This window comes from Anopheles stephensi, chromosome 2 (assembly GCF_013141755.1).
Source record: "Anopheles stephensi strain Indian chromosome 2, UCI_ANSTEP_V1.0, whole genome shotgun sequence".
In the NCBI taxonomy this organism is placed as follows: Eukaryota; Metazoa; Arthropoda; class Insecta; order Diptera; family Culicidae; genus Anopheles; species Anopheles stephensi.
Genome location: NC_050202.1, coordinates 11,515,799 through 11,541,620, shown reverse-complemented (window position 1 = coordinate 11,541,620; position 25,822 = coordinate 11,515,799). Strand labels below are relative to the sequence as shown.

The 25,822-nt window shown below is 43.3% G+C and overlaps 1 protein-coding gene across 20 annotated transcripts in view; it reads left to right on the top strand.

The window, feature by feature from the left end:
- Positions 1-24,567, top strand: part of LOC118503963 (insulin-like growth factor 2 mRNA-binding protein 1) — a 79,197-nt gene extending 54,630 nt beyond the window's left edge. For all 20 annotated transcript variants that reach the window (XM_036037876.1, XM_036037864.1, XM_036037879.1 and 17 more), the window contains 4 exons: positions 6,780-6,950; positions 7,024-8,161; positions 8,239-8,388; positions 9,535-24,567. In XM_036037876.1, coding sequence (XP_035893769.1) covers positions 6,780-6,950; positions 7,024-8,161; positions 8,239-8,388; positions 9,535-9,747 — 1,672 coding nt within the window. In that variant the 3' untranslated portion in view covers positions 9,748-24,567. The remainder of the gene's footprint in view (positions 1-6,779; positions 6,951-7,023; positions 8,162-8,238; positions 8,389-9,534) is intronic.
- Positions 24,568-25,822: the final 1,255 nt, after the last annotated feature.

Here is a 25,822-nt window from a genome sequence, read left to right as displayed (position 1 = left end):
TAGCTATCGAATGACGTTTGCTGCCAGCTGTCAGAATGAATCCTTTGGACAGTTAAGGTACCTCATTCGATTCGTTGAATTGGATTTTGAAAAATTGGAAAGTATTCCAAAATCACTATTTAAAAAAAAATCATGGCAAGACAATTATCGAACGACTTTTGTTGCCAGCTGTCAGAATGAAGAAATTAACTTCGTTTGCCATAGATGAGCGCCAGTGGTAAGCTATCGTAACCGGATACGCCCGTGAATTAACGAATATTGCATGCTGCATTTATACGTTTATACCACCCGCTCCAACTCTTATCCCGATTGATTTATTGTGACCGCAGCGAAATATTACAACTTTCATGCGCGATCATTATCCACGACACACACACACACACAAACACATACCGAACCGGAACGGATGAAAGATGACTGCACATTGCTCAGCACTTTGTTGCAGCCCCACACATGCATTATGGTACACACAGCCGCCATGGTCGAGACCGAAGAGAGGAGAGACTTTCCAGTTTGCAACAATGCATCGCGCGCCGTTTGTCAATCTTTGTCGCGGCATTTTTGTTTGCATCTTCTTTTTGTGCAAGACCAAAACCAAACAAACAAACAAACTAAAAATAAACGCAGACGGATGTATGTTTACGTTGACAGCAGCAGCGAAGGAAATGAGGTAACTATCGATCCGTTCGACACGATCGACAACGTCATGGGTTGCATGCATAGGTCGGGTGTGTTTGCAATTCGCACACACACGCACACACACCTACTCAACTGCACACAAAAGTTCACCGGATTCATTCACGCCGATCGCGGGGCCAGTAAAGCACAATGACAGCCGAGCAATCGCGATCGCGATGAGCAACGAAAGCGAACATTACAAAGTTTTTTTTTTCGCTTGTTGTTGTGGGCGAGCTCAAAGCTGGAATTGGGAATTGGGTAGGTGGTGGGGGTGGTGGCTTTGTTTTTTTTCAACACAACAATAAGTAGCGGAAATGCAATATAATGCCACTGTTGCCATTTGCATGTTTGGCCACACTTTATATTGCGCTTGACGAATAGTTGTGTTCAATCACAAAGGCAATCCATATTAAAGTTTTGTGAATTTTAAGTAACTTATAAGTATATCTTGCAATGTGTTAAACAAAATTTAAACGAGCTTCTGTGAGCTACACCCTTCATGAGAAATATTTTTCTCCAATCAGCTCTCAGGCTCTCATGCACTTTGAAGATCGGGTCGATCGGTGTCATTCTCATTACGTGATCATCAGCCTTGCTTAGGTTGCTTAGGGCTAAAAATTCAAATAACTAATAAAATTTAAAAAAAATAAAAATATAGAAATGTATGAAGGGGAGTTGTAAATTAAACGAATTAAATTAGAATTAATTCAAAGACTTTAGATAGGAAAAAATATTTTCATATTCACAATCGGGGTTAAGTTGTATTTTTTATCTATAATTTGAGTTCCAATTTGTGCTAAGAAACCTTTATTTACTGTCTAATTAATTTTAAAATTCTGTAACTTATTTATTTTATAACTTGATAACCTTCAAACTATTGTCAACGCAAGCAGCACATTCTTAAAGCGATTTTAAGTAATACGGTCAACTGTAGTGAACCTTTCATTTACTAACTAAAGAACGGATCTAGTGTTGCATCAAACAAGAAAAAGGATCTCTTACTTTCTAGATGAACCGACGTGCCGACGTTGTGCGTGGTGATGTGGCTACGGAATGTGGCTGTTGAATTGGAAATGAGCAAAAGACCATCTCAAGACAGTCGTCTTGTGAGCCCGAGACACCTCGTAAAGGCTTCACTTTCCAACCCCAACTCATCCCTCCCCTCCCTAGTCCCTGTGTTCCCGTTTCGTGGTGACACCGTTTGCGGGCGTCGTCGGTGTTTGCGCATTCCAAACCGGCGTATGTCAGCTCGCCTGGGACTACGGATTGACAACTAACCGAGCGGGAAATGGGCTTCGCCACATTCCGACACTGGCAGAGGGCTGCGAACGGTGCCATGATGCGCCCGTGCGCAGCGTGCTGCGTTGCATTTCAAATCCAAACCGTCAAGATCGTCTCGGCAAGATTTACCGCAGGGCTTTTGGTCCGCTGCGTCTGCCGATGGTGCGGTACGGTCTGTCTTAAGTGCACCCTCGGGAGCAACAATCCCGGTCGTTGTCTCACGTACAGTGTGAGCCTCGGTGAAGTTCCACCGAAGTTCTGAGGTAAAAGAGGATGCCCCAAGAACATGTTTTATTTGTCGCAGAAGGCTTCTCCTCCGGGTAATTGGCGATCCGTCGAAGGATAATGCGCGATTTGCGCCTCACCAGTAGCGAAACTCCACAGAGCTAGTTCCCACAGTTCTATCGATAATGAAAATGGGAAACTTTCTTCCCAACAGGCCTGGCTTCTTAGGAACGCAAAGCGGGTACTTTATCAGTTTGATTTGTCATCCTTCTTTACCTCGCACCATCACAGTAGCAGGCAGGCAGGTTTTTTCCCCCCCTCGAACGCTGGCTCGTCCAACACACAAGCTGAAAAGATACTCCCAAACGTCCGGACGGCTTGCGGCTGGTATTCGTTTGTGGTTGCCGCCATCACAGGTCGTATTGGCGATGTAACGGTTTTTCGCATAGTTTTCGCCATTCCTGATTGCGCCGAAGTCGTTGCGCCTGACGCTAGTTCGATTCGATCTTAGACCAACCTCCAGGAACCTGCCATCTCGCCGCGTCGGCTGAGAGAATGTTAATGGGCGCTTGCGGTTTTCTGTTCCGCAAGTTATTCTGGGAAGAACAACAAGCGTTCCATGCCGCATTTCGATGACACGTGACTGCTTGCGGGGCATGGTAACATGATTCCGGCACCGTACAAATTTAACTTGGCGGAAATCCGCTGTATCGATCTGGTGACGTACGATACCGTCACTAGACCGGTGATGACGGGCACACTCTACGGCTCGGAGGTTTGGGTGTTGCACAACAAATAATGGGGCGTATTTTGCTTTCATATTGCGGTTAGTCACACGGCAAAACACTTAAACTACGGCTGTAAAACACACACAGATATCATAGAGAAGAGTCATACGAAGTTCTGAAAAGTGGCAACCACATCTAGCAGATCTTGAGTTACTCGAATGAGTTAAACTTGCTCATGAAGTGTACCACATGAATCAGACTCGGATTGGCGGTTCTATGACGCACCCGGACATGCCATACAAAGTGGTATTGCACACTTGGTCCCCCGGTTCCGATCGGCGGACGATCGCTTATATTGGCAGCGAGTGGTAGTTATTGGAATTCGTGGAGGAATGCGACTGTTACCCCGGCCAACTATTCTAATGTGTTTGTTTATGCAATTATTGCGCGAACCGACGACGCCCTAGCTTCCGGTGGCCCTTCTATGGTGGAACGCTTTCTTGGTTTTGCACCGTGCCCATTGTCCACCAAAGTGCAGACGAATACTGTACACAGTACAGGCGATCGTCAGGGCATTAAGCGCGTTTGTGTGTACATACTTTGAGCTGCAGCTCTTTAAATGCATCTGCAGCAAGCAGAAAAGAAAGCCCATTAATTCTGCAAACGAAGCTGTGGAGAATTGCGATTGTTGAACTTTGCCGATCTCGCAACGGTAAATAAGTGAAACTAAAGAAACTGTAGGGTCGAGAGTTGGTAGATGGAGGGAGATCTCTTCGGCAGGAACCGTGAGCCATGCTGCGAAACAAACCGAGACATCTCGTCGTGACCTGACGGGAACCAGAAGAGCCGACTCCTCGAGTTTTCCACAAAACCCTTCTCCAACCAGGATCGAAAGGAAACGATCGATCCGGAGTTCTGGTGGGCCTGCCTGCGTCTCCTTTCCAGTCACGCTCGCTCGGAATGTGCTCCGTCGTTCGCACCGTTGTCCTCGTTTCATGGTTCGAAATCAGCGATCGCGATCGCGTCTTCTTTGCACAAAACACACACACACACAAAAACAAACCTAACCTCCCGGTAAGATTTCCTGAGGCTTCTTCGGTTGGCAAGCGAACGACTGGTCGTGCGAGACGACACGGTGTGGAATTTCACGTTCAGCTGGCTGGGACTGGCTGGAAGCAAGAAGCGCAGTATCCCAAGCAAGATCGGTTCGGAAGATACACCGCGAAGCACGACGGCGGCCTACCAGTGGAATATCGGCTATTCTAGTAAGGGCGGGCTTTAACCGGTAGAAGTAGGAGATCTCTCCCCCCCCCACCCCCCCGCCCCCCAACCGAGTGTAGGGAAAGTGCGGTGAAATGACATCAACAGCCGCCTCAACATGCGCCCGTACACCCCGCACACACTCTCTTTGACTTAATATGTAATAATGCAAACGAGAAAAAAAAAACAGTAGACGGGCTCGAGGGGGTGAAAGTGGGGGACGGGGGGGAGGCAGGGGGTTTAAGGAAAGGACAGGGAGAAAGGAGAGAGAGAGAGAAAGAGGGATGAAGAAAGTGGAGTGGGAAAGCATAAGCGAGAAGATGTGTGTATATGCTGGTCGGGCCGCTCTCTCACGATCGAGAGGCAAGAGAACGCCAGGAATGCTCAGCACACAGCAGTTCATTCACTTTCGGCCACTCCGTTTTCTTTGTTCGTTTGTTTATTTTTGAAACATTTCCACGGTCATGTATCGTAACCCTCGGTGCGCCGGTTACCCCGGGACCGCGGGACCCCAGCAACACACACACACACACATCAACGGGCAGCGCCGCCTGGTGGTGCTTTCCACCGAAACGATCCTCACTGTCCGTGCTTGTGATATCATTAACGGATCGTTTCGCTGTTTTCGAATACTTTGGAGTGTGATTTTTGGCATACGCGTTATGGGAGTTTAAATTGAGATTCTACTGGAGGAATTGAGCATCGAAGAATTTCATCAAGAGACGTAATCGGGACGACCACGTGATGGTGTTGAAAGTCTAGCCTTCCCGTTCTCCTATTCGTACTCCTATCACGGGATGAAACTGGTTCAAAAGTAGCACAGAAAATCTGAAGAATATCTGTACCTGTAGCTGATCGATCGAACGGTCATCAACGTTCTTGAAGATGTACACGGATGTTGCTGGATGACTGTGAATGAAGCCCCTCACATGCTGAATGTTAGGACATCAGTGCCATTTTTGATACTCTAAACTTTGGGAGATAATTACAGACTTAAAACCAAAGTTATTCTATCAAGCATAAAACTTGATCCAATTGCCGATGGTTCGATCGCTCTTGAGCATGGCTTCGATCTCAGAACCCTCACGCACTATCAGTGGATCTTCCACTGGCGATAATACATTCTACACACTCTGGACGATGTGCCTGAAAAACCCGTTTCATTAAACCCGATCAGATCGAACCTCACACACACACACACACACTCGCCATGAACCCGTTATGTGTTACCCGTGCAGGAATGTTGATGGATCTGCACGAAATTGCCTCCACCGGCGGCCCGTCTTCGGCCAGATCTCCAGCGTAGAGGAGATCAACCCGCACAGCCCAAAACCACGCCACCCAAAGAGTGGTAGCGTTAGCTCCGTCAAAGCCTTTACATTGGCGTTCGCATGTTTTCTTCGCCGAGTGTTCCCCCTTGTGTTGCGTTATGATTGTGCCGCGAAACCTTATCGTCTTCCGACCACTCCGTCCTCGTCGCGCACTCATCTCACGTCCTCGCGGAGATGAATGAAACGAACAAAGTTCCCCATGAATGGGGGGGGGGCCTAACGTTACTGCGGCTTCTTCGTTCCTGCCGTCTGTTGCGTTCGTTGTGAAATCTTCGCAGCATCCGCGGGATGTGTGTACCACACATGTTAATCTCCGGAACGGGGAAGCCGGAGAGGGTGCGGGTTCTAAAGTCAATTTATAAAGGCCTGCGGCCCGCGGCACCCTTGGGCAAATCTGCCAAGTGTTGTTTGGCTGCTCTCTGTTTCTCCGTCGTTTCGACTTTCGGCGGAATATTTTCATATATACAGTACGCAGAATACTCCCATATACTGGCTAGTGCCTTTGCGCCACGGGATCTCTATCTGTCGGCGGGCAGTGACGCGGCTAGACGAACGGGAAGAGGTCAGCATAACTCTGACGGGAGTTATGAAGGGAGCAGAACCAGCATGGATAAGCGGGAAGTCGAGGATTCGCTACCTTCTCTCTCCCGCTCTCTCTCTCCACAAGGAACGGATGTCATGTATCTAGGTGAAGATCGGATGGCCTGTGCGTTCGTGTGTATGTAGGCATCTTGGCAGGAGGCTGGAACTTCTAGAGAGAGGACCCCACAATGAGCTTGCTTATGATGATGGTGAAAGAGCATAAAAAAACGTGACAACTTTCTGCACACAAGTCTTTCCGCGACCGTAGTAACGCTCGCGACCTCCCCTAACGTTTCCTTTTTCAGTGGTAATTGGAAACAGGCCGAAAGAGAAAAATAGGGAGAGAGAGAGAGAGACTCGCTGTTACTGCCAGTTTTGCAACGAGTGTGGCCCACTACAATTACTACAATCGCTGCACATTCGCGTTCGTTAGCAGTTCGCAGTCACGGCTTTCTGGGTGGTGTCGCGGATGCGTGGAGGGTTTACTTCCGGGCCGTACCGGAAACTCGACGTCATTTGTGTGTTGTGTGTGCGTCAAAGATCGGCGCTAGAGCCAGTGTGGAAGTGACGAGACCACAGTACAGACCTTTCCAACATTGTCGCCTTTTGGCTTGGAGTTAGTGAAGCTCTTGAACCCCGTGTTGCGCCATTTTAAACTAACGTGGATTTATTGGGTTTGCCTTTTTCATTGCAGTACAACGGCCAAAATCGTCATTAGTGGTATACCGCAACACGCCAAGTTTGACGACATAGAACCATTGCTGAAGCCGTACGGCAAGGTGGAACACTGTGAGGCGGGTACTAGCAAAGACCCCAACACGCAGACCGTCCATATCACCTTCGAGAACCACGATCAAGCACAGAGGTAGGTGGCCCGTCCGTCGCAGGCACAGTTAACCAGAGGATCTAACGCCCTTTTCTCTATCTCTATCTTCCAGGGCGGTGGCTGGCCTGAACGGTGTGGATTTCGACGGTTCGAAGCTGCAGGTGGAGCTCTCGGAGGCGAACAAACAGGCCCGCAGGGCACAGCGCAACCGATCGCAGTACGGGGCAGGCATGCCGGGCGGTGGTGGTCCCGGTCGCCAGACCGACTTCCCGCTGCGCGTGCTGGTGCAGAGCGAGATGGTCGGTGCGATCATTGGCCGACAGGGCAGCACGATCCGGCACATTACCCAGCAGAGCCGGGCGCGTGTCGACGTGCACCGGAAAGATAACGTCGGTTCGGTCGAGAAGGCGATCACAATCTACGGCAACCCGGAGAACTGTACGATGGCGTGCAAGAAGATCCTCGAGGTGATGCAGCAGGAAGCGAACAGTACGAACAAGGGCGAGATATGCCTCAAGATTCTGGCACACAACAACCTGATCGGGCGCATCATCGGCAAGAGCGGGAACACGATCAAGCGGATAATGCAGGACACGGACACGAAGATCACGGTCAGCTCGATCAACGACATCAGCAGCTTCAATCTGGAGCGCATCATTACCGTGAAGGGTTCGATCGAAAACATGTCCAAGGGCGAAAGCCAGATCAGTGCCAAGCTGCGCCAGAGCTACGAGAACGATCTGCAAGCGCTGGCACCCCAGAGCATCATGTTCCCGGGCCTGCACCCGATGGCGATGATGTCGACCGCTGGCAACGGCATGGGCTTCACCGGGCGTACCGGCGGGGCAACGGCAAGCGGTGGCAGCGGTGCCGGCATGTATCCGGGCTCCAACTTCCCAATGTATCAGCCACCGGCCGGTGGACCGGCGGGCGTACCACCTGGCTCGAGCGAGGTGCAAGAGACTACCTACCTCTACATCCCGAACAATGCGGTCGGTGCGATTATCGGCACCAAGGGATTACACATCCGGAACATTATCCGGTTTTCCGGTGCTTCCGTGAAGATTGCCCCGCTCGAGGCAGACAAACCGCAGGAACAGCAAACGGAGCGTAAAGTTACCATTATCGGCACACCGGAGGCCCAGTGGAAGGCGCAATACCTGATCTTCGAGAAGATGCGCGAGGAGGGTTTCGTGTCCGGTACGGACGATGTTAGACTAACGGTGGAAATTTTCGTGCCCAGTGCACAGGTAAGATGGCTAACTCTGGCACGCGCGAACAAGATCCTAATGGGAATGGTATTGTTTATTTTACGAACGTCTTATAGGTTGGCCGAATCATTGGCAAGGGTGGACAGAACGTGCGGGAGCTGCAGCGTGTCACTGGCAGCATAATTAAGCTACCGGAACATACCGCTAGTGCACCTGTGGACGAGGAAACGACAGTACACATCATCGGTCCGTTCTTCAGTGTACAAGTAAGTGGATAATGTTTCAATTCAACCGGAAATCACAATGATACCTAAGCATAAGAGGCATTCCATCAAAATGTGGTCATCCTAACCCAGACATCCTTATGGAACCTGGTACCTGAGATAAGCCTGGTCTTGGGGTCCGATTGAGGTTAGCCCAAAAAGTTTGAGGAAAGTTGGCGATCTTGGACAGATTTTTTTTAAACCTAAAACAATGTCTAGGTTCTATGAAGGGACCTTTGGTATGACATAAATGCTTCATTCTCTGGTATGTGATATTCTTAAGGAGGCAACAACTTCCTGCAGGTACTGTGAATAACATATGTCCACATGAAATCGCAAGTCCTGATGGAAAGATCTCCACAGGAATCTTCTTGTGGAAGACAGTTTTTCACTTACCATTTCCTGGTCAGCCTCATCATCCATTAAGACCACAACGTACACTTAGTCTAGAATATCTTTCCCACCAACAACTTTGACAACTCCATACAAATAATTATTGTTTGCTGATTAGACATAAAGCCAAGCTACATGATGCGAGATGCCAAAAAGAGTTCGCTAAAAAGGGGGGGATTTGCGAAATTTTTCCGTCAAAATCATCTCGGTTCATCTAGCCGCGTTGTTTAGAGCACTTCATACTATCTCTCTCTTCCAAAACTACCATGGCAACGCATGAAAAGTGACAGAGAGGGTTAGAGAGAAGCGAAATCTTTCCGAGATTTCAGCTCGAGGAGGCGAAATCTTTTTGACGGATAGATTTCGCATAACTCCCCCTTTTTAGCGAAATCTTTTTGGCATCTCGCATCATGTAGCCTGGGCTATAGAGTGTCTAAGCTAGGCATACTTTGACAGATTCTCCATCCTGTTCAGGATCTTTTCCATCACTTTGGGAGTCTTTGTACTGATATCTGGGTTCAGAAGATACGGTACTACGATGTTCGTGATGTTCGTGATCGTACTAGATGTTCGTGATCAACATTTCTCAAACTTTCTCCAGACCGGGAAAGGGATATTCAGAGATCAAGTTGATAGGTGAATGGATCACGAAATTTGCTCGAAAATCTTCGCTCGAAATGTGCCCCTTTTTTCTCTCCGAATAAATTGCTTATCGGCTGCCCTCATCTAACGAAAATTCTTCACTTTCAACCACAGTCGGCACAGCGGCGTATTCGTACGATGATGCTTGCCACGAATCCGCCCCCGGTCACCAAGCGACAGTCGTCACAGAAAGCGAAGGATCAGACGACGGGCGGTGGGCCAACCACGCCTGCTGCCGGTGTAACTGCAGCCACCGCCACTACTACTGCCACCGTCGCCGCCACTACCACTCCTCCCCAGCAACAGTCGTCCAGTACCAGTGCGTAATCAAAATGTTGTCCTGCGCCGGAAGACAACGATCGGGAGTGAATAGCCAACCGGTGGCAACAATAGCAATAGTAGCAACGGCAGATCAACAACCACAGCAACCATTACCGTTTACAGTCGAGCCAGCAGGATGCGTAGAACGGGAAAAGAAGATGCAACAGCAGCGAGAGATGTGTTGCTCAAGAGATACAGCAGAGCGCGCTAAAGAAAGAGAGAGAGAGAGCGAGGCATCGTAAACGAGATCGCGGAATACTAACAGGAAAACAGGAACACAAATCCTAACGCCAAATACATCACCAATAGTAGCAAACACTGCAATAGCCCAAGCAAAAAATGCAACAAACAGACCGCGCATACATAGAGAGATAGAGAGAGAGAGAGAGAGAACCGATCAGAGTGGAGTGGTGCGGAGTTGTTCTAAACGACACCCTGATCGATCGTTCATTCGTGTTTGTTTCTTTTTTTTGCCCCCCCTTTTTTCCATATATTAGCTTATAAATGTTGTTATATTTACTCTATTTACTATTTTGTCTGTTCCTTGTTCACTTACAACACGCACCCAATATGCAATAGTTAATGCGAGGTCACACCACCGGAAAGATGGCCCCAAGGGTCGATCGCCACGTCACGAGCCTCAATAAACACGAACGAGCGAGGGATGCGTAACGAAGCGGCTGAGGGTTTATTAAGCCCCACTTGCGCGACGTTACGCTTCTCCCAATCAATCGATCAACTACACCGAAAACCATAATCAAAATAGCCAACCAATCTAAGTCTTAGATTCCGCCCATTAGCAGAGCAACCGCGTCGCGTCAAATGTCGTCTAAACCCCCCTGTTAAAGCCATTTCCCCACAGGACGCAAACAGCAGCAACAACAACAATCTGTCTGTCTGTGGAGCGATAGCCAAACCTCAAAACCATCCTGCCTCACAAAATACCATTTATATACACTATCGATATACAGTGAGCCCGGACGTGAGTAAGGTTCCCGATACTCACCGTTAGTACTAACATCCGCAGCAAGGAAGAAAGTTCAACAGGAAGAAAGAGAGGGAGAAGAGAGAGAGAGTGCGAGAAAAATACTTTAAATTCTAATATAATAATTCATATAAAAAATAGTTTGTAGCCCACGAAACCCCCTTTTGGGAGAGCCGGAAGGTGAGGGGAGAGTTAATCGTGGAAAGGATGCTGATGGAACCTAACAATTCGACTCTTGGACGAAAACGGTATGACAGGATTGTGAAGAACCATCCATACATACATGTTCATTCGAACGAGAGATCGAACTATATAATTATAAACTTCATGATAAGAAATCCGGTTTAATCGAACCACACACACACACACACACAAAACAAACACACTTATACCACATAGAGTGCAAGGTAGGCAGCGTGTTGCAAAAAGGGTGTCCGGATCGTGCAAAAACTCTACTACTAACTATCATGCAGCAAAAATTGGGCGTCCGTGCATCATGCGAGCGAACATTCCCACTTGAGCAACAGAACGCGTAACGCCATTTGAACACGAACATGTTCCAGCCCCGCTCTAAATTATGAGCGCCAATCAACGGAGAGAAAAACGACAACAATGCTCCAATAGACACACATACACACACACACCACACAAAGGTTAGGGTACTATTGGTTTAATAAGCTTGTTGCGTTTTTTTTTGCTAATTTATTCAGTTGATGATACGGAACGAAGAATTGACGGAAGTTGAAGTTGAAGGATAAGGGCGATGGTAGAGGAGGGGACACGTGGTCGGATTAGTGGGGAAAAAAAAGCAGTTGTGTTGTAAGTGGATGGCGAAGATATGTTTTCGTGTTTTGTCTTAAACGATCGCGCAATGAGAGATTTAAAACTTTAGTGTGTAGCCTTTTTTTTTTGTTCGTGTTAGAGTGATCGTTTTTAAGCCGGATGTTTGTGTGTGTGCGTAAGTGGGGAGGAAGTACTGGAATGTATGGATAGAGTATGAACGGGTAACGGATGCAAGGAATGAATGCTTGGTCAAGTCTATTGGTGTAGTTGTAGGCACAGAGGAAGAGAGAGAGAGAGCGAGAGAGCGAGAGGAAGAGAAACGTCTACAAATAACTCTAAAGGATTGCAGTAGTAGCGTTTAATATGGTACAAAGGCGAAGGAAGAGTATTACACGGCCAGATGTTGTGGCGCACCTAGGATTACGCTTCGTTTTGTTCAACACGTGGTCAACACGTGTGAAAGAGCCTGCCCATCAGACAACCAGAAACCAGCGCGGGTTTGTTGTTTTATAGAGTTCCTGCTGTGTGTGGCGGACGTGTGTTTTTTGTGTGTGTTAAAGCAGCCCGCGAACAGCCGTGCCACTGCCGCCTGCCCGTGGATGTAACATAAGAGAAGGAGCGAGATATAAGTGAGCTGATTTTATGTCTCACCGATCGCCTACCGAGATCACCTACCGAGATCATCTAATCGAATCGGTTTCCTCAGCTGCTGGTGCTGTGGACCATGATGAGTGGTCCTGTCGCACTGCAGCGGAAAACACCCCCTACAAGTGGACCTGTTGCCGCAGCTGCATCGATCGCGACTATGCTAAGAGCTGCCCCCCTTTTTGTTCGAACAGGTGGCAGTTGACCAAAGACTATGATGTATCGGATAAAACCGATGAATACTGATGATCGTGTTTTGTTTTGCTGAATACCAATGAGACAGATTCCGGCACAGGTCCGCTAGCAAATACCTATAGTGGCAACAGCAGCAGCAGCAGTGGCTAGAGTCGACTACTCTCCTGCTGGAAGCTGCGTTTTTGAGGGAAGAGAGATCGCTAACCGTAGCGATCTTCTTCCACATCATTTGTTACTAACATCAGCAGCAGTGCCAGTCGATCCATTGGTTCCCATCACGTACGTTTTGTGGTAGGTGGTACACGGTGGCGCAATTCAGCAGTTGCCATCGGAAGAAAAACGTCGGTGACGCTAATGTGCGCAACCCGGCGCGAACTAGGAAACTGTATAGCGTATAGAGGTAACGGACGACGGTTGTTGTGACCCATTTTAGAGGATGCTGCGACCCACCAAAAAAAAAAACCCGGGTGGCGCTGCGCTCTGTGTGAGTGTGTATTTGCTGCTGCCAACGTCCCAACGTGGCAGCAGACTGCTGAATGTAACGTGCATGCCTTATTAAAACTATTTATTACGAAACGAAGAGAGGGAACGAAGAGTGTTAGGGCGAGGGAAGGAAGAAACAAAGGTATAGACGGGGAAACGGTGGTTAAAAAGTGCGCGCGCGACGATGAAACACGGCGGCCGGTATGTAAAGGCCCCCCCACATCCGTTTAACCTCAGGGAGCAACCGGCTTTTTTTTGGTTTTCGAAGGCTCATCGCAAAGACCTATTGCGCAGTCTGTCATATCCGGAACCGCTTCAGGTATCTGAAGAAGCGTACAAGTAGTACAGACGTGTGTTGCGTCTTGGAGGAAGAACCAGAGAAACACAATACCTCACGAAACAAGTGCATTACACACACACACATTAATGCTTCTCCCTGATGTACCAATGTCGATCGATTCTTGAACGCCACAGGGCAGCAGAGATGGATGGGTTAAGAAAACGATGGGCAAGGAATGCAACGAATTTCTGTGTGACCACTTACCTCAGAGAGTGAGGGCGTGCCCGCGCCTATCTGCCACCCGTCATCCCGACCGATCTGTTTATCCAGATATAAGTGTAGGAGATCATTTGTGGGACGCCATTTTGTTTTTGTAAGACATTTGTACGACGAACCTTGATTAAATATGTGCTAAAGCTCTGCTCACGCTCACGTTGCAGGGGTCTGTTTTTGTAGCGTGCACCGTGCCGCGGGTGCCGCCATCTTGTTTGCTTAACTTATTGTTGATGAAGCGTGTGGGTGCGTACGCTGGTGTGATGCGTACCGGCATATATAGACGTAAACTGTTGTTGAAGCTGTTGTCCCCTGCATCCCTTTTGTATAGCCTTATTCATTGCCTGTTGACTCCTCCGTTTTGTTTTGTGTAACTCTAGTAACTGTTTATTTCTTACTCTAGCGCGGCCAGTCTCTCTTTGTCTCTCTGTTGACACGCTACTCCCGTGACTTTGTTTACTAGACAGGCAGACCAGACGGTGTAAACCATCTGTGCGTAACCATACAACAGCAATGTTTACTCTGAGTAGGCTACCTCAATTTGAACGGTGAGAGAGCCATAGAGAAAGAGAGAGAGAGAGATGGAGTCGCGTTTAAAGAATAGGAGACGTATAATCAAAATAGTTTTGTTTCCCATTTGTAGCGTCTGATGTTTTGTTTTTTTTTATTATGTCATACATAGTCTTTTCCTAATTATATTTACACATCCCACAACACAGACAAATGAGCCAACAAGCACTGTTAGATTGCAAATGGATTCTTCCACAATATTGTCTACCGTTTACAGAGCATTAGTACACACTACTACTACTACTACTACTACTACTAAAACTTCTACCAGCACCAACACACCTCTAAGGAACGTGTGTACGTGTTTAAATAACAATCAACCGTAGATATTTATGTCGTTTTATGTCAACGCAATAAGTTCGACCGGTCGCACACATACAAACCGAACTGGCAAACGAATAGATTACTAAGAGCTAAATACTAAGAGCTGCTCACTTGCCGAACAGCTTCCTCCTACTGGCGCATTTGTTGAATCGTTTTCTTTTTAGATCGATGTTTTCTTGATTCGATTCCTAGGACGACGGAATTGTATCGTAATTGGGAAAAACAAATGTTTCTTTCAAATATCTTAAGTTTTTAGATAAAATGAAATCGGTTAAGGAGGCGCACGGCGCTTTGATGCGAGAAAGGAAGGACAAAAAACGATGACGGTGGGCTTCATTCATGGATGGATGGGAACAACCTCAAACCTCACCACCTTTTTTGGCAAACACTTTGGCACACAAATCTTGCAAAAACAAAACGGCGAAAATTTACGATTCTTTTCTTTCGGACAAAATGGATATATGTATCAGCACACGCATAAACTACTTCTCTTGTGCGCAGGAATTCTAAAAGCAAACCGATAAACACTCACGAAACAACCATACGAAAGAAGCTCACAAGAAGCAGAATTTGGAGAAAAGCGATTAGCAAGAGGCAAAGAAAATGTCCCCTTATTAGTAAGTAACGTTTGTTAGGTATCACGGTGACAGCATTTGGCGGATGAAGGCAAACAAAACTACTAATAATAATGTGCTGTAGCGGAAAATAGATAAGAAAAGGCGCAGTGCACATACACTGGTTTGGCTGCAAAACAATTTCCCCCCCCCCCGGATGCGACGGAAATATAACAATTTAAAAATTACAATTCACACGAGCCGGTGTGCAAGTAAAACACAACACGGGAAATAAGTATGGAAACAAAAGAAAAAAGCAGAACAGGAAAATTTCCTGAACACGAGAGGACAAAACACTTTGTTTAGCTCACAGTAAGCAAAGCTGTGCAGGAAAATTCGCTCGCTAAGAGTTGCTGCAAAACGTTGATTGAAAAATGGTGAAATGAATTAAAAAGCCTCCACATTGTTGAACTGAGAAACACGTTTGAGGAGGTAAAAAACCAAAAGAGTGAAACACAAACTAGAGAAAACAAACTGAAACGTGTGACGTTTGTGGTCGTTTGTTTTTCTGATTTTATAATTGTAAAACTCGTGCGAGGAAAAAAAAAGCCGTTGCACAAACACTTAAAGGAAAAGAAGTGGAAGCGAATAAGATGGAAAGTGAGAGAGCGAGAGAGATAATGAAAACAAAAGCGGTTTATATTGTGGTGTGGTGCATGTGAAAAGTGCTTTTCGGACGGAAGTATCAAAGTAAGCGGTGACTGCATCGTACAGTGGAGACGCCAGGTTAGCCATCGATTGTACATGGGACGGTACACACATAGTAAGGGTTATGGGAACCGTCGAGAAGAAGCAGGGTGAAGAGATGAAACAAACAAAAAAAAAAAACACAACTAAACACAAGAGAGACAAAGTGACTAAAATCAATTGTTAGATTTTTTTATTATATATATTATATTGAAAATATATTATATATACACGTGTATTTGTGCGGAGGAGGAAGAAAATCAAGAAAGCAAACAAAAACAAACAAAAAAAGGGAAGCCAGCCGGTGGGCGAAGAACAAAATGGGAAGAGACACGGATCTTATGGAGTTGTGAGAAAAGAAAAGAGGGTGGAAAAGGCCATCAGAATTTAGCGTGTGTGAGGACAAAAAGGGCAGAGAAACCAAACGGAGGAACATGTGTTAAAAAAAAACATATTGAAAAAGAAGAGGAAAAACAGTGAGTTTGAGTGCGTGTGTGTGAAAGAGTGTGCTAGAGAGAGAGAGAGCGGAGTATATACGACGGGGGAAAGGGGAAAAGTGCGAGATGCGAACAAGAAGAAACGAGAAAAAAAGGTACAATGTGTGTTGTTTTCGCCCCCATCGTCATCGGATGGTGAAAGTTCCCGTTGTGTGAAAAACAGTGGACAAAAGTGAGGGAATGTGTTTGGCAAAGAGCTGATGATGATATTTAGCTAACATCTTTACTATTTATTGAAAATACTAGAGGCTATAATATCGTTGAATATTTCGTAAAAGCAGAAGATGGGAAGGACAAGAGAGCGAGAAAGAGAGAGGAAGAGAGAAGGAGAATCCAAACAAACGAAAGCACACACACACACACTTAAGATGCGTGAAGCTTTTGAAAGTGCGCAAGTAACAAAATGGCCGCCTTGTGTGTGTGTTTGTGCGTGCGCGCGTGGAAAGCGAGAGAGTTGGAGGACAAGTGCGTTGAGTTTGTGTTGGTGCAACTACCTCTACCTCTGCCTCGTTTGTTTTGTTTACATTCGAACTGTCAACCAGATGACAACAGTGTGCAGTTCAGTTCGCCTGTTCCTTGGATAGAGAAAATTTGCGCAAAACAACAACAGTATGCGGCACGTTGGTGATGTAAAAATTATTTTAATTGATTAACACTTAATCGTACACACACACGCGCACACACTGAGAGTGCCACTGCCAGAAGCAGATCTAGATGGCAGGACCAACCTTGTGAGGAAGGACCTGCCGTTGCTGCTGCTTGCCCCCCCCCCCCCCAAAGAACGACTAGCGCTTCATGCGGGTTGTGGGGCGTTATATTAATGCTCCCCCAACCGTGCGTGTGTGCGCGTGCGTGCGTGTGTGTGTGTGAGTCGCCAACAATCTTCGGAATCTTCGGCTTAGTTAAGCAGAGCGTACGTGTGTAAGATTAAGGGGGTTTAGCTTAGATTGAGGAAGTAAGGGAGAGAACTAAAAACGAGAGAGAGAGAGAGAGAGAGAGAGAGAGAGAGAGAGAGGGAGAGAAAGTTATTGGAAGCTTTTGGCGCGTAATCTGGCGGTGAGGTTGTTTTAGTATTTCCAAGTGTTGTGATATGACGAGGCATTTAGATAGCTTTCGGAAAAAGAGTGTTTTGTTTTTGTTTAGATTTGCGTTTAAATTTAATGTTGACACAGGTTCTGTGTGTGTGTGTTTTTTCTCTCTCCCACGTGTTTTTTTAGGAAAAAGGTCTTCCCAAGCGGAGGATGGTTAAGGCAAAAAAAATGAAACCAACATTCTGGCATCTGTAAGATAGTTTTGTTACTCGGGCGATCCCTTTATGTTTGGATCGATGCAGTGAAGAATGCAGAGCTCTCCCGAAAACTGTTGGAGTCGATTCAAAAAAATGAAAAATAAGTTTTTTGAAACACTCTTCAAACTAAATAAGTTGTACAATATCCACAATTAACCTCACCTGAAGCCTATTGATTTTTTTTACTGTTCGAAGCACACAGCATGGTGTGCCGATACTGTCCTTATACAGGAAAATACAACACAGGTCACATTTTAGATTTTAATGCTTTAGGGCAAAAATATCTGACGACGAAAATGGAATACAAACACACTCACACATACAATACGATCGTCCACATTGGCAGCAGAATTTAGAATGCCACGCAGAATTGAGAAGCAAGGGAAAATCCTTGGATTTTCTCATCAAATGGAACAACACACACACACACACATTAGTTGCAAAGTAGGGAAATAGCACAACGAAAATGCTCACCACGCAAAACACACACACACACTGATACATTGGCAAATGTTATTAGTTTTCGACTTAACTTTTCCCACTTCAAGAAAAACGAATCGAACCTCGAAACTTACGACCAGCTTCAAGCAGCAAAAAAAAAAGCAAACCATCCACAATCCGCAGTCTGGTATGTGGAAGAAAGGGCGAGGAATAGTACATCCCACTGAACCGATTGAACCGAATGGTTCTATAATTTCCCGCTCAGATGGCTCCCGGTGGGTGGCCAAAGGAAGATCGCACACAACACTCTCTCGTACGCACACTCGTAATCAGCAGAAGCGAATTCTGATCCGGCAGGACTTGATCTCGAATACGAAACAGACAGGAAAGAACGCAGAACCGAACGAAGAACAAAAAAAGAAACGGAAACCCGAACCCGGCAACCGAGCAGAACCGAAACCGAACCGTGAAAAAATAGCGCAGAACAGGCACGCAGATTCATTACTGCCAAACACGCAAAAACAAGACCAGCACCCAGATTGATGAAGAAAAAGAAGAACAAACTGGAAGGAGAAAAATATGAAAACACGACAAAACGATATAAAAGCATAAAAATGGATTGCCGAAGCACCATTACGCTAAACAATATAAAACGGAAGCGAAACATAGGAAACCGCGAAAGAAAGAAGAAGCAAAACAGCACACACAAAAAGTAAACAACTAAATATGATAACCACAACCTGTGGCAAGGTGATCGGACAATTGGTGAAGAAAGAAAAAAAGTTGATGCAAACGCATAAAAACTCACACACCAATCTTAATTGGCAATTATTATAGTAAGCTATGAGTTTTTATTAATCCCATTCAAAATCCTTACTGCAAACAGCAAAACGAGGCAAAAGAAAAGAAAGGAAAGGGAAACTACTTTAGCTAAGCAAGCAAGCAAACAAAAAAATACGAAAAATTGTGTTAGGTTCGTAAAAAAAGGGCAAATCCACAAACATGAAAATTACATTGAAACTGAGTGTGTTACAGCTAATACTAACCAACCAGAGCAAACAAAACTAAAAACATTTAAAAAAAAACGCGATCCAAAAGCAAACAAAAAAATAATAATAACAAAGTACACATTAAAAGAGGAGAAAAAAACATCCAATTATTTAGAAACCTTTCGAACACATACGTTCTATTGTAAGCTGCTAACATACCATTTAAATTTAACGAAGACGCACGAAGGAAAGCAAAACACGAAAACAACGGAACAGATAAAAACAAGTCGAAAGTTAAGGGTTTTTTAATTTTTTGCCACCCCTAACAGATGCGTGTGCACCGAGAACGAATTGGGTAGTTTGGTAATGCTTTTGTTATGATTTAATATAATTGTAAACCCGTTTTCAGCATACATTTAAAATAGCACCTAACACTTCTAGACTAACCAACTTCCCCATGTCCGGAGGATTGAAGAAGAAAAAAAAAAGCTAACCCAGCCCCACTTTTCCCCATCCCTATCCGCTGTAATTGGCGTAGTAAATGTGGAAAAAATGGCAACAAAAAAAAATTATAAAAAGAAATATAGAAATCAAACACAACCTCACACTACTAAGAAGTACGATGCTGATGATCACCTTGTCCCTTGTTGACATGAAAAACAGGCAAGAGGGGAAATAGATTAAAGAAAACACACACACATGGAAAGTAATCACGTATGAAATGATTTGTGACAAAACAAAGCAAAAAAAACAAAATGGAAGAAAAAGCATGCAAAACACATTTACCTCATGTTTTGAAGAATAGAAGTTATAGACACTGTAAGACAATTTGGAAAACAAAACCATACAATCTAAATATTTATATATATATGCTATACATAATATGCAAAACACACAGCAAACGATTGTGCAAATGTATCAAAGAAAACAAACACAAACACAAAAAAAACATATTTAGGCGTGTAAAAGACTCTACCTACTCTCCCATCCGCAGCAAACATAAGGAAAAAACCCTCACAAAAGGAAAATCAAACAAAAAAAAAAGATGAAATTTCACCCACACCACTAAAAACTAAATACAACTTGATGTTTGTTTTTTTTTACATTGGCCGCCACACTGGTAGAGAAGCAGCATAAGATGTGTAATGCCAACCCATTGTAAAATTGTAAGATTATTGTGGAACAAACCGAACTATTTGTGGAACACGGAGCAACAAATTTATGTAACACAAAACGAACCTCCTGAAAATCCGGGATTTTGTGTTCCGAGCAAGCTCACCTCATTCACTGTGTACATGTGTGCGTGTTTTCCTCAACACTATGTTGTCTATTCTGGCCGTCAGTTGTGTTCGGTTGCATAAATCTTACAGAGTGGACAATTGTTTTTTCCACCGCAAACCGGATAATAAGGAAAAAAAAATTCAAACAAGAAATAGATGTCGCTTGAAAATTAAAAAAAAGAAAAGTTTAGAAGGTCACAGCAAGGAATCAGAATTTTTGAATCAGACATTTTAAGAAAACATAATGGAGTAATTGAGTAAACTAAAAGAAAAAAAGCATATAAAAAATAATTTCTCAATTTAATTTAGTGTAATGAACAAAATTCGGAAGGCAAAACATAAACCATACGCAAACACACACACACATATAAAGCAAAATGATGAATGCTTGCTGTCTGAAAAGAAAAATTGCATTACTTTACCTTAAGCAACATAAAAACAAAACAAATGAAATTATTTTTCGCTCAATGCTATCAATGCTATCAATCGCCTCCTAAAGCCCCCTAGCTTTGTATTTTCTACTGCACATGTCCTACACGATACGCCGCCCCCCAAAAAAGGATTCGTTAGTTTAGCGTTGTATCGTTTAAAGTGGTTTAAAACTATTCGAAAGAAGCAAAGAGAGAAGGAGCAGGAAAGAATTAAAAAAACATAAAAGAAGATAAGAAAATAGGGAACGAAACACACACACATAAGAATAAGCGATATATTTCTCCAAAATCATTTAAAATCATGCAATAAGAAAGCAGTAAGAAAACACGCAAACAGACAAAAACAACTTTAAAAATTCAAAATCAATGCTGCGAAACAATTTTTTTATATAAAATTGATTTGCTATACGCTTCCACGCTAGAAGCATTATTGGATGCCTTTCCTGTTTCCTTTTTTCTCCCCTTTATTCCTATAATTTCTTTAAAGTGTAACCATACAAAAAAAAACTTATAAAAACTTAAACAAAAAAAAAAAGATACTTGTAAAGCAACGTTTCATTTCCGATTTTTTTCTTTCTCTCAAAAGCAAATTAAAACTAAGAGAAAAACAAAACAAAAACAGAAAACGGAAGATGCATTTTGTTTGTTGATGAAGAAATAATTTAGAAACAAAAAACTAATCTAAACCCTATGGCTAGATGAGGGAAGAGCGTGTCCAGCTCCAGACTACACTACGTTCTCTCGCGCAGTTTTAGTTGTTTAAGGAGGGTTTTTTTAAGTTAACAGAAAACGGCAAGGTAGAGTAAACAGGAAAACAAAATTTGGAGAAGGAAAAACCATAATGGCGCCCGTCATCAAAGCTTTTGTTACAACAGGTACAGCAAAGAAACACCAGGACACTACAACAACCGGACATGGTGGCGTGCTGTGGGTTTAGTAGGAAAAACGTAAGAAATAACATTCAAAAGTAAAGAAATAGGAAACAAGATAAGAGAAACAGATAAAGCTCTAGGTTCTCTAGGTTCGTTAGGTTCTTCTACCAGGTTCAACACCCATCCTAGCGCTCTTTTTTGCTCTTGGTTTCCCGGCTGTACGTTAAATCCTAATTTCCAATTTTACTAAAATCGTTTTGCTAATTATTGTTTCACAAACACTCAAGATTTTTTGTTTGTTTGGTCGAGTGTGGCCGATACACCCATGCCATGCCTGCTACTGAGGAGCGATGTGTCAGTGTCTCAGGTCACTAGACTAGTGTCTTAATGTTTGTAATAATGAGCCGTTTTTTTAACATAACACACAATCCAAGCAACCTACGTCTTGTTGTTTGTTTGTATCTCGAACCGCGCTCGTTGTTATACTCATGTGGACGAACCTGAGACACACAAACAATAACTGGATCTTTGCAATAGTTATATCAACAAAAAGAATTAAGTTTAATTAAAAAAAATTGCAAAACAATAATTAAAATATCAAAAGCATGCAAAAGAGAAAAAAAATTTTAAACAACACAGCGCCCTCTATATTTGTTTCTTGCTTCCTTTGGGAAGCCATTTTTTGTTTCTCTCTCGCTCTGTTTCATTGCCGTCGCCGTTCATCGTCGTCGTCGCCGTCGCCGTCGTCACCGTTCCCTCCGTTTTGGGGATGAAGGGGAGCGCTAAAAAAAAAAAACAAACAAGGATAATGAGTGGATGAGTTTTAGGATATAATGCAAATAATTGACATGCCTGTGTGATAATAGTTTATATTCCTGTCATTATCTGTATTTATATTCTTTCCCCTTCCCGCCGTTCCCCCCCCCCCCCCACCCCCTCCCGAATGCAAGCAGGGCTGCTCCTGTGGCGGGGCAGGGAGAGGCGCGCCAGGAGCACGGACGGAGGACGGAAAAGGAGGAAGAGGAAGAGACGATTGGAAAAGTTGGAAAGCCCTTGAATGGATTTTGGCAAGAGAGCGTATGAAAAAAAAGGGCGGGAAATAACGGGGGTTTTCTAAAGGTTAGGAGGTGTGTGTGTTTTTTTTTGTTTTTTAAATTTATATTATTACTGTAAAAAAACAAAGGAAGAAAGGATACAACGGTGTGGGACGGAAACGGAACAAACGGCCATCAGATGGGGGTGGTAAAAACGCACCCCAAATAATCCACATTGCTGGAGAGAACAGATGGCACCGTTTTTTTAGGGGGAAAAACAAAACCAATTTATATATATATATGTGTGTGTGTATAAATGGGCATATATATATAGATATATATAAAGGATAAAGATTTATATATACACCGTTTAGCGTTTAGGATGGTTGCGAACGGCGGAGCATTGAGCAGGAAAGCTTACTTCTTCTCGTATAATTCTATAAACTTATGATTACTACACTAAAATATTATGATTATTAAGCTAATTATACTATGTTTATGATTTTTTTTCTTCTGTATCGTAATCATCATGACTCCTTATATTACTATTACACTTATATATTCATAGTTTTCCTATGTTTGTTGTTTTCACCGGACAGCAGCTCATATCTACACACACACAAACACGAACAGACCAACGTTGCACGTGGTGGTGTGATATGTCCCCCCAAAAAAAAAAAACAAAACATACAATTGGAAAATTAATCAGATGAAAAGGAAAACTATACTATAATAAAAATTTACATACAAATTACACTTACCAATAAAAAAAATACAATTTCTAAAAATGCTATATCATCCACATTCTCAGAGATACATAGGTTGGTGTGAAACATGAAACAAAAACCATAAAGAAACAACCACAAAAAAATAGTGGAAGAATTTAAAATTTATTTTTTTTAAACCATTTAAATAACGTATGGCCTCTTGATATGCAAAGGAAAAAAAAGAAATACAGAAAACAACAGCACAGAAGAAAAGCAAAAAGGTTAGAAAGTAAATAAATCAAACAATAAATAAAACGAATGAGTATATTGGGTTTTGCAACTGAACAAGAAGATAAAACAGAAGAAAAACATACAGAAAGAGATGCGAAAATACACGAAACAAAACTAGATTTCGTTGCTTTAGAGATAACAATAATAAATGAAATAATAATCAGTGAATCAGAAAACGAAGCAAAAAAAAACGAAAATCAATCTTCCGTTTTTGGGGTAAAAATATGAAAAAGAATGTAAAATTATTTCCAAAACCCATGTATTTAGCACGCTAGCGAACCTTTGGAAAACTGCTTTTAGTAACTGCCGCCGACACAATATACTAGCACAGAAGAGAAACGCAAAAAACAAATTTTTGACCCCGTAAAATTGAAAAAAAAATGCAAATTTAAATGAAATGAAAACTTAAAAGTTCACATAAGAAAATAGTAACAGTTAAAATCGGTACAGAAAGTAAACCGGGAACATCCAAACAATAGAAAAAAAAGCGAAGCAAAGGAGAAACGAAAACAACAATTAAAACCTTTGGACAAAAAGTACAGCAGACAGTAGAGAACAGAGCAAGCAGCTTACGGAAACAGTGGAACGCAAAAAAAAAAAATGATGAGAAGTAAAGTAATGTGGTGTTCTGTGTATTGTTGAACTAACTAAACCCCTCGTCCCGACCCTTACTGCACAATAGAAACCCCCCAACCTCCCCCCCCGGTTCGGTGAAAACAAACCAAAACACACTTGTATAATCAGCATTAAAGGCAAAAACAAACAAAAAGTTGGATCAAACAAAGGTTTTTAGCCGGTGAAGAAAGAGGCCCGAGAATACAGGCGTGTGGGAAGTGTGGTGTGGTGTAATGATGAAAAACAGGAGGATGGAAGTAACAAGTAGCAAGCTAAGCGGAAGGAGAAAAGGAAGGAAATAAAATACAGACACACACACATTAAAAAGAGAAGAGAAGAAGAGTAGCGTGTGTACCATACAACAACAAGGAAAAACAAAAGAGCCGCAAGCACGGAAGAGTGGAAAAAGAAGGAAAAGAAACTACCTCACTACCTCTATTTAAACGTAAAAAGTAAATGAAAAACGGTAAGCGAAAGAAGAACGTAAGAAAAAAAAGGAAGTAAAATTTACTACAACAAAAAAAGCGTAAAATGAAACAAAACAAGTAGAGATGAAAAAGGAAAACAAACGAAACAACATTTTACCGCGCGCACGCAAACAAACGTTCACCCATCCGCTGCTGAGAAAGAGAAAAGAGGGAGTAAGAGAGAGAGAGAGAGCGAAACGAGAGATAGAAACAAGGAAAAAGGAAGCGGAGATAACAACACGTGCACATGTCCGCCTGGTTGCTTAGTAACCAGATAATTGCAAATGGCTGCCCGAGACGTAGAACAACCGAAAAAAGGCAGTGAAAATGCCGGCAGAAGGAACGAGCGCTGTCAAACAAAAGAAAATAAAAATGGGCTTGCAAAGGAAAACCCTAACAGGGATAATCCCTCCATTGCTAAATAAATGGTAACCACCAACACTTCTAAGCAAAACAAGCAAGACATGCACACAGAAGAAGTGGAGCGAAAAAAAGTCATCCAATCATGCGGAAAAAACCGTTCGGGAAATGAATCACGGAACGAAATGGAAAACAAATAAGAGCTTTGTTGTTGTCAGCTGGGTGAACGCATCAAGGGTGTATTTGAAACATAACAACCAACAGCATGGTTCGATAACAAAGCGCAACAACAGCAACAGTGGAAGCACTCCACACCCAAACAGTTTGCGGAAAAGAAGAGAAAGAGCAGTAAAACGAAACATAAAACACTAGCGAGAACGATGTGTAACAGAAAAAAAACAGCATACACAACAACTACACTATAGTACGCAGAAGATGATTTTTTTTAATTTTTCTGAATAAATTTAATTTTTTCAAAAAAAAAATGTGGCGAAGTGTTTTATTTTTCTATTTTTATCTTTAAGTTTTAAAGAAATGTTTCCACTGATGAACGTTGAGGCTAAAGCCGCTGCCTACTATGGTACCGGATGGGTGAGCCGCACTGCAACCGTAAGTGCATTGATCTAGAGCAAATTTTGACATTTTCACTACGGACGGGGCAATGGACACGACGTTTGACATAATGTAAATGGCAGATTTTAATAGTATTTTAATTATTTATATATTTAGTATCACGGCAGGATTTTAATAGTACTTGAAGCTATTATTTATTCAAAGGGTATTCTGAAGTTTTTTTTTACGTTTTTCCAGATATATTTGACATTGTCCAGAGATTTTTCAACCATTTCTTAAACCAATTTCTTTCAATTGGCTTTTTTCCTGTTTTATAATTATTTTTTTATTCGTTTTATTAGTACGAAATTTACTGAAACTTGTGGTCAATTAATTGAAGATCCTTACAAATAATGTC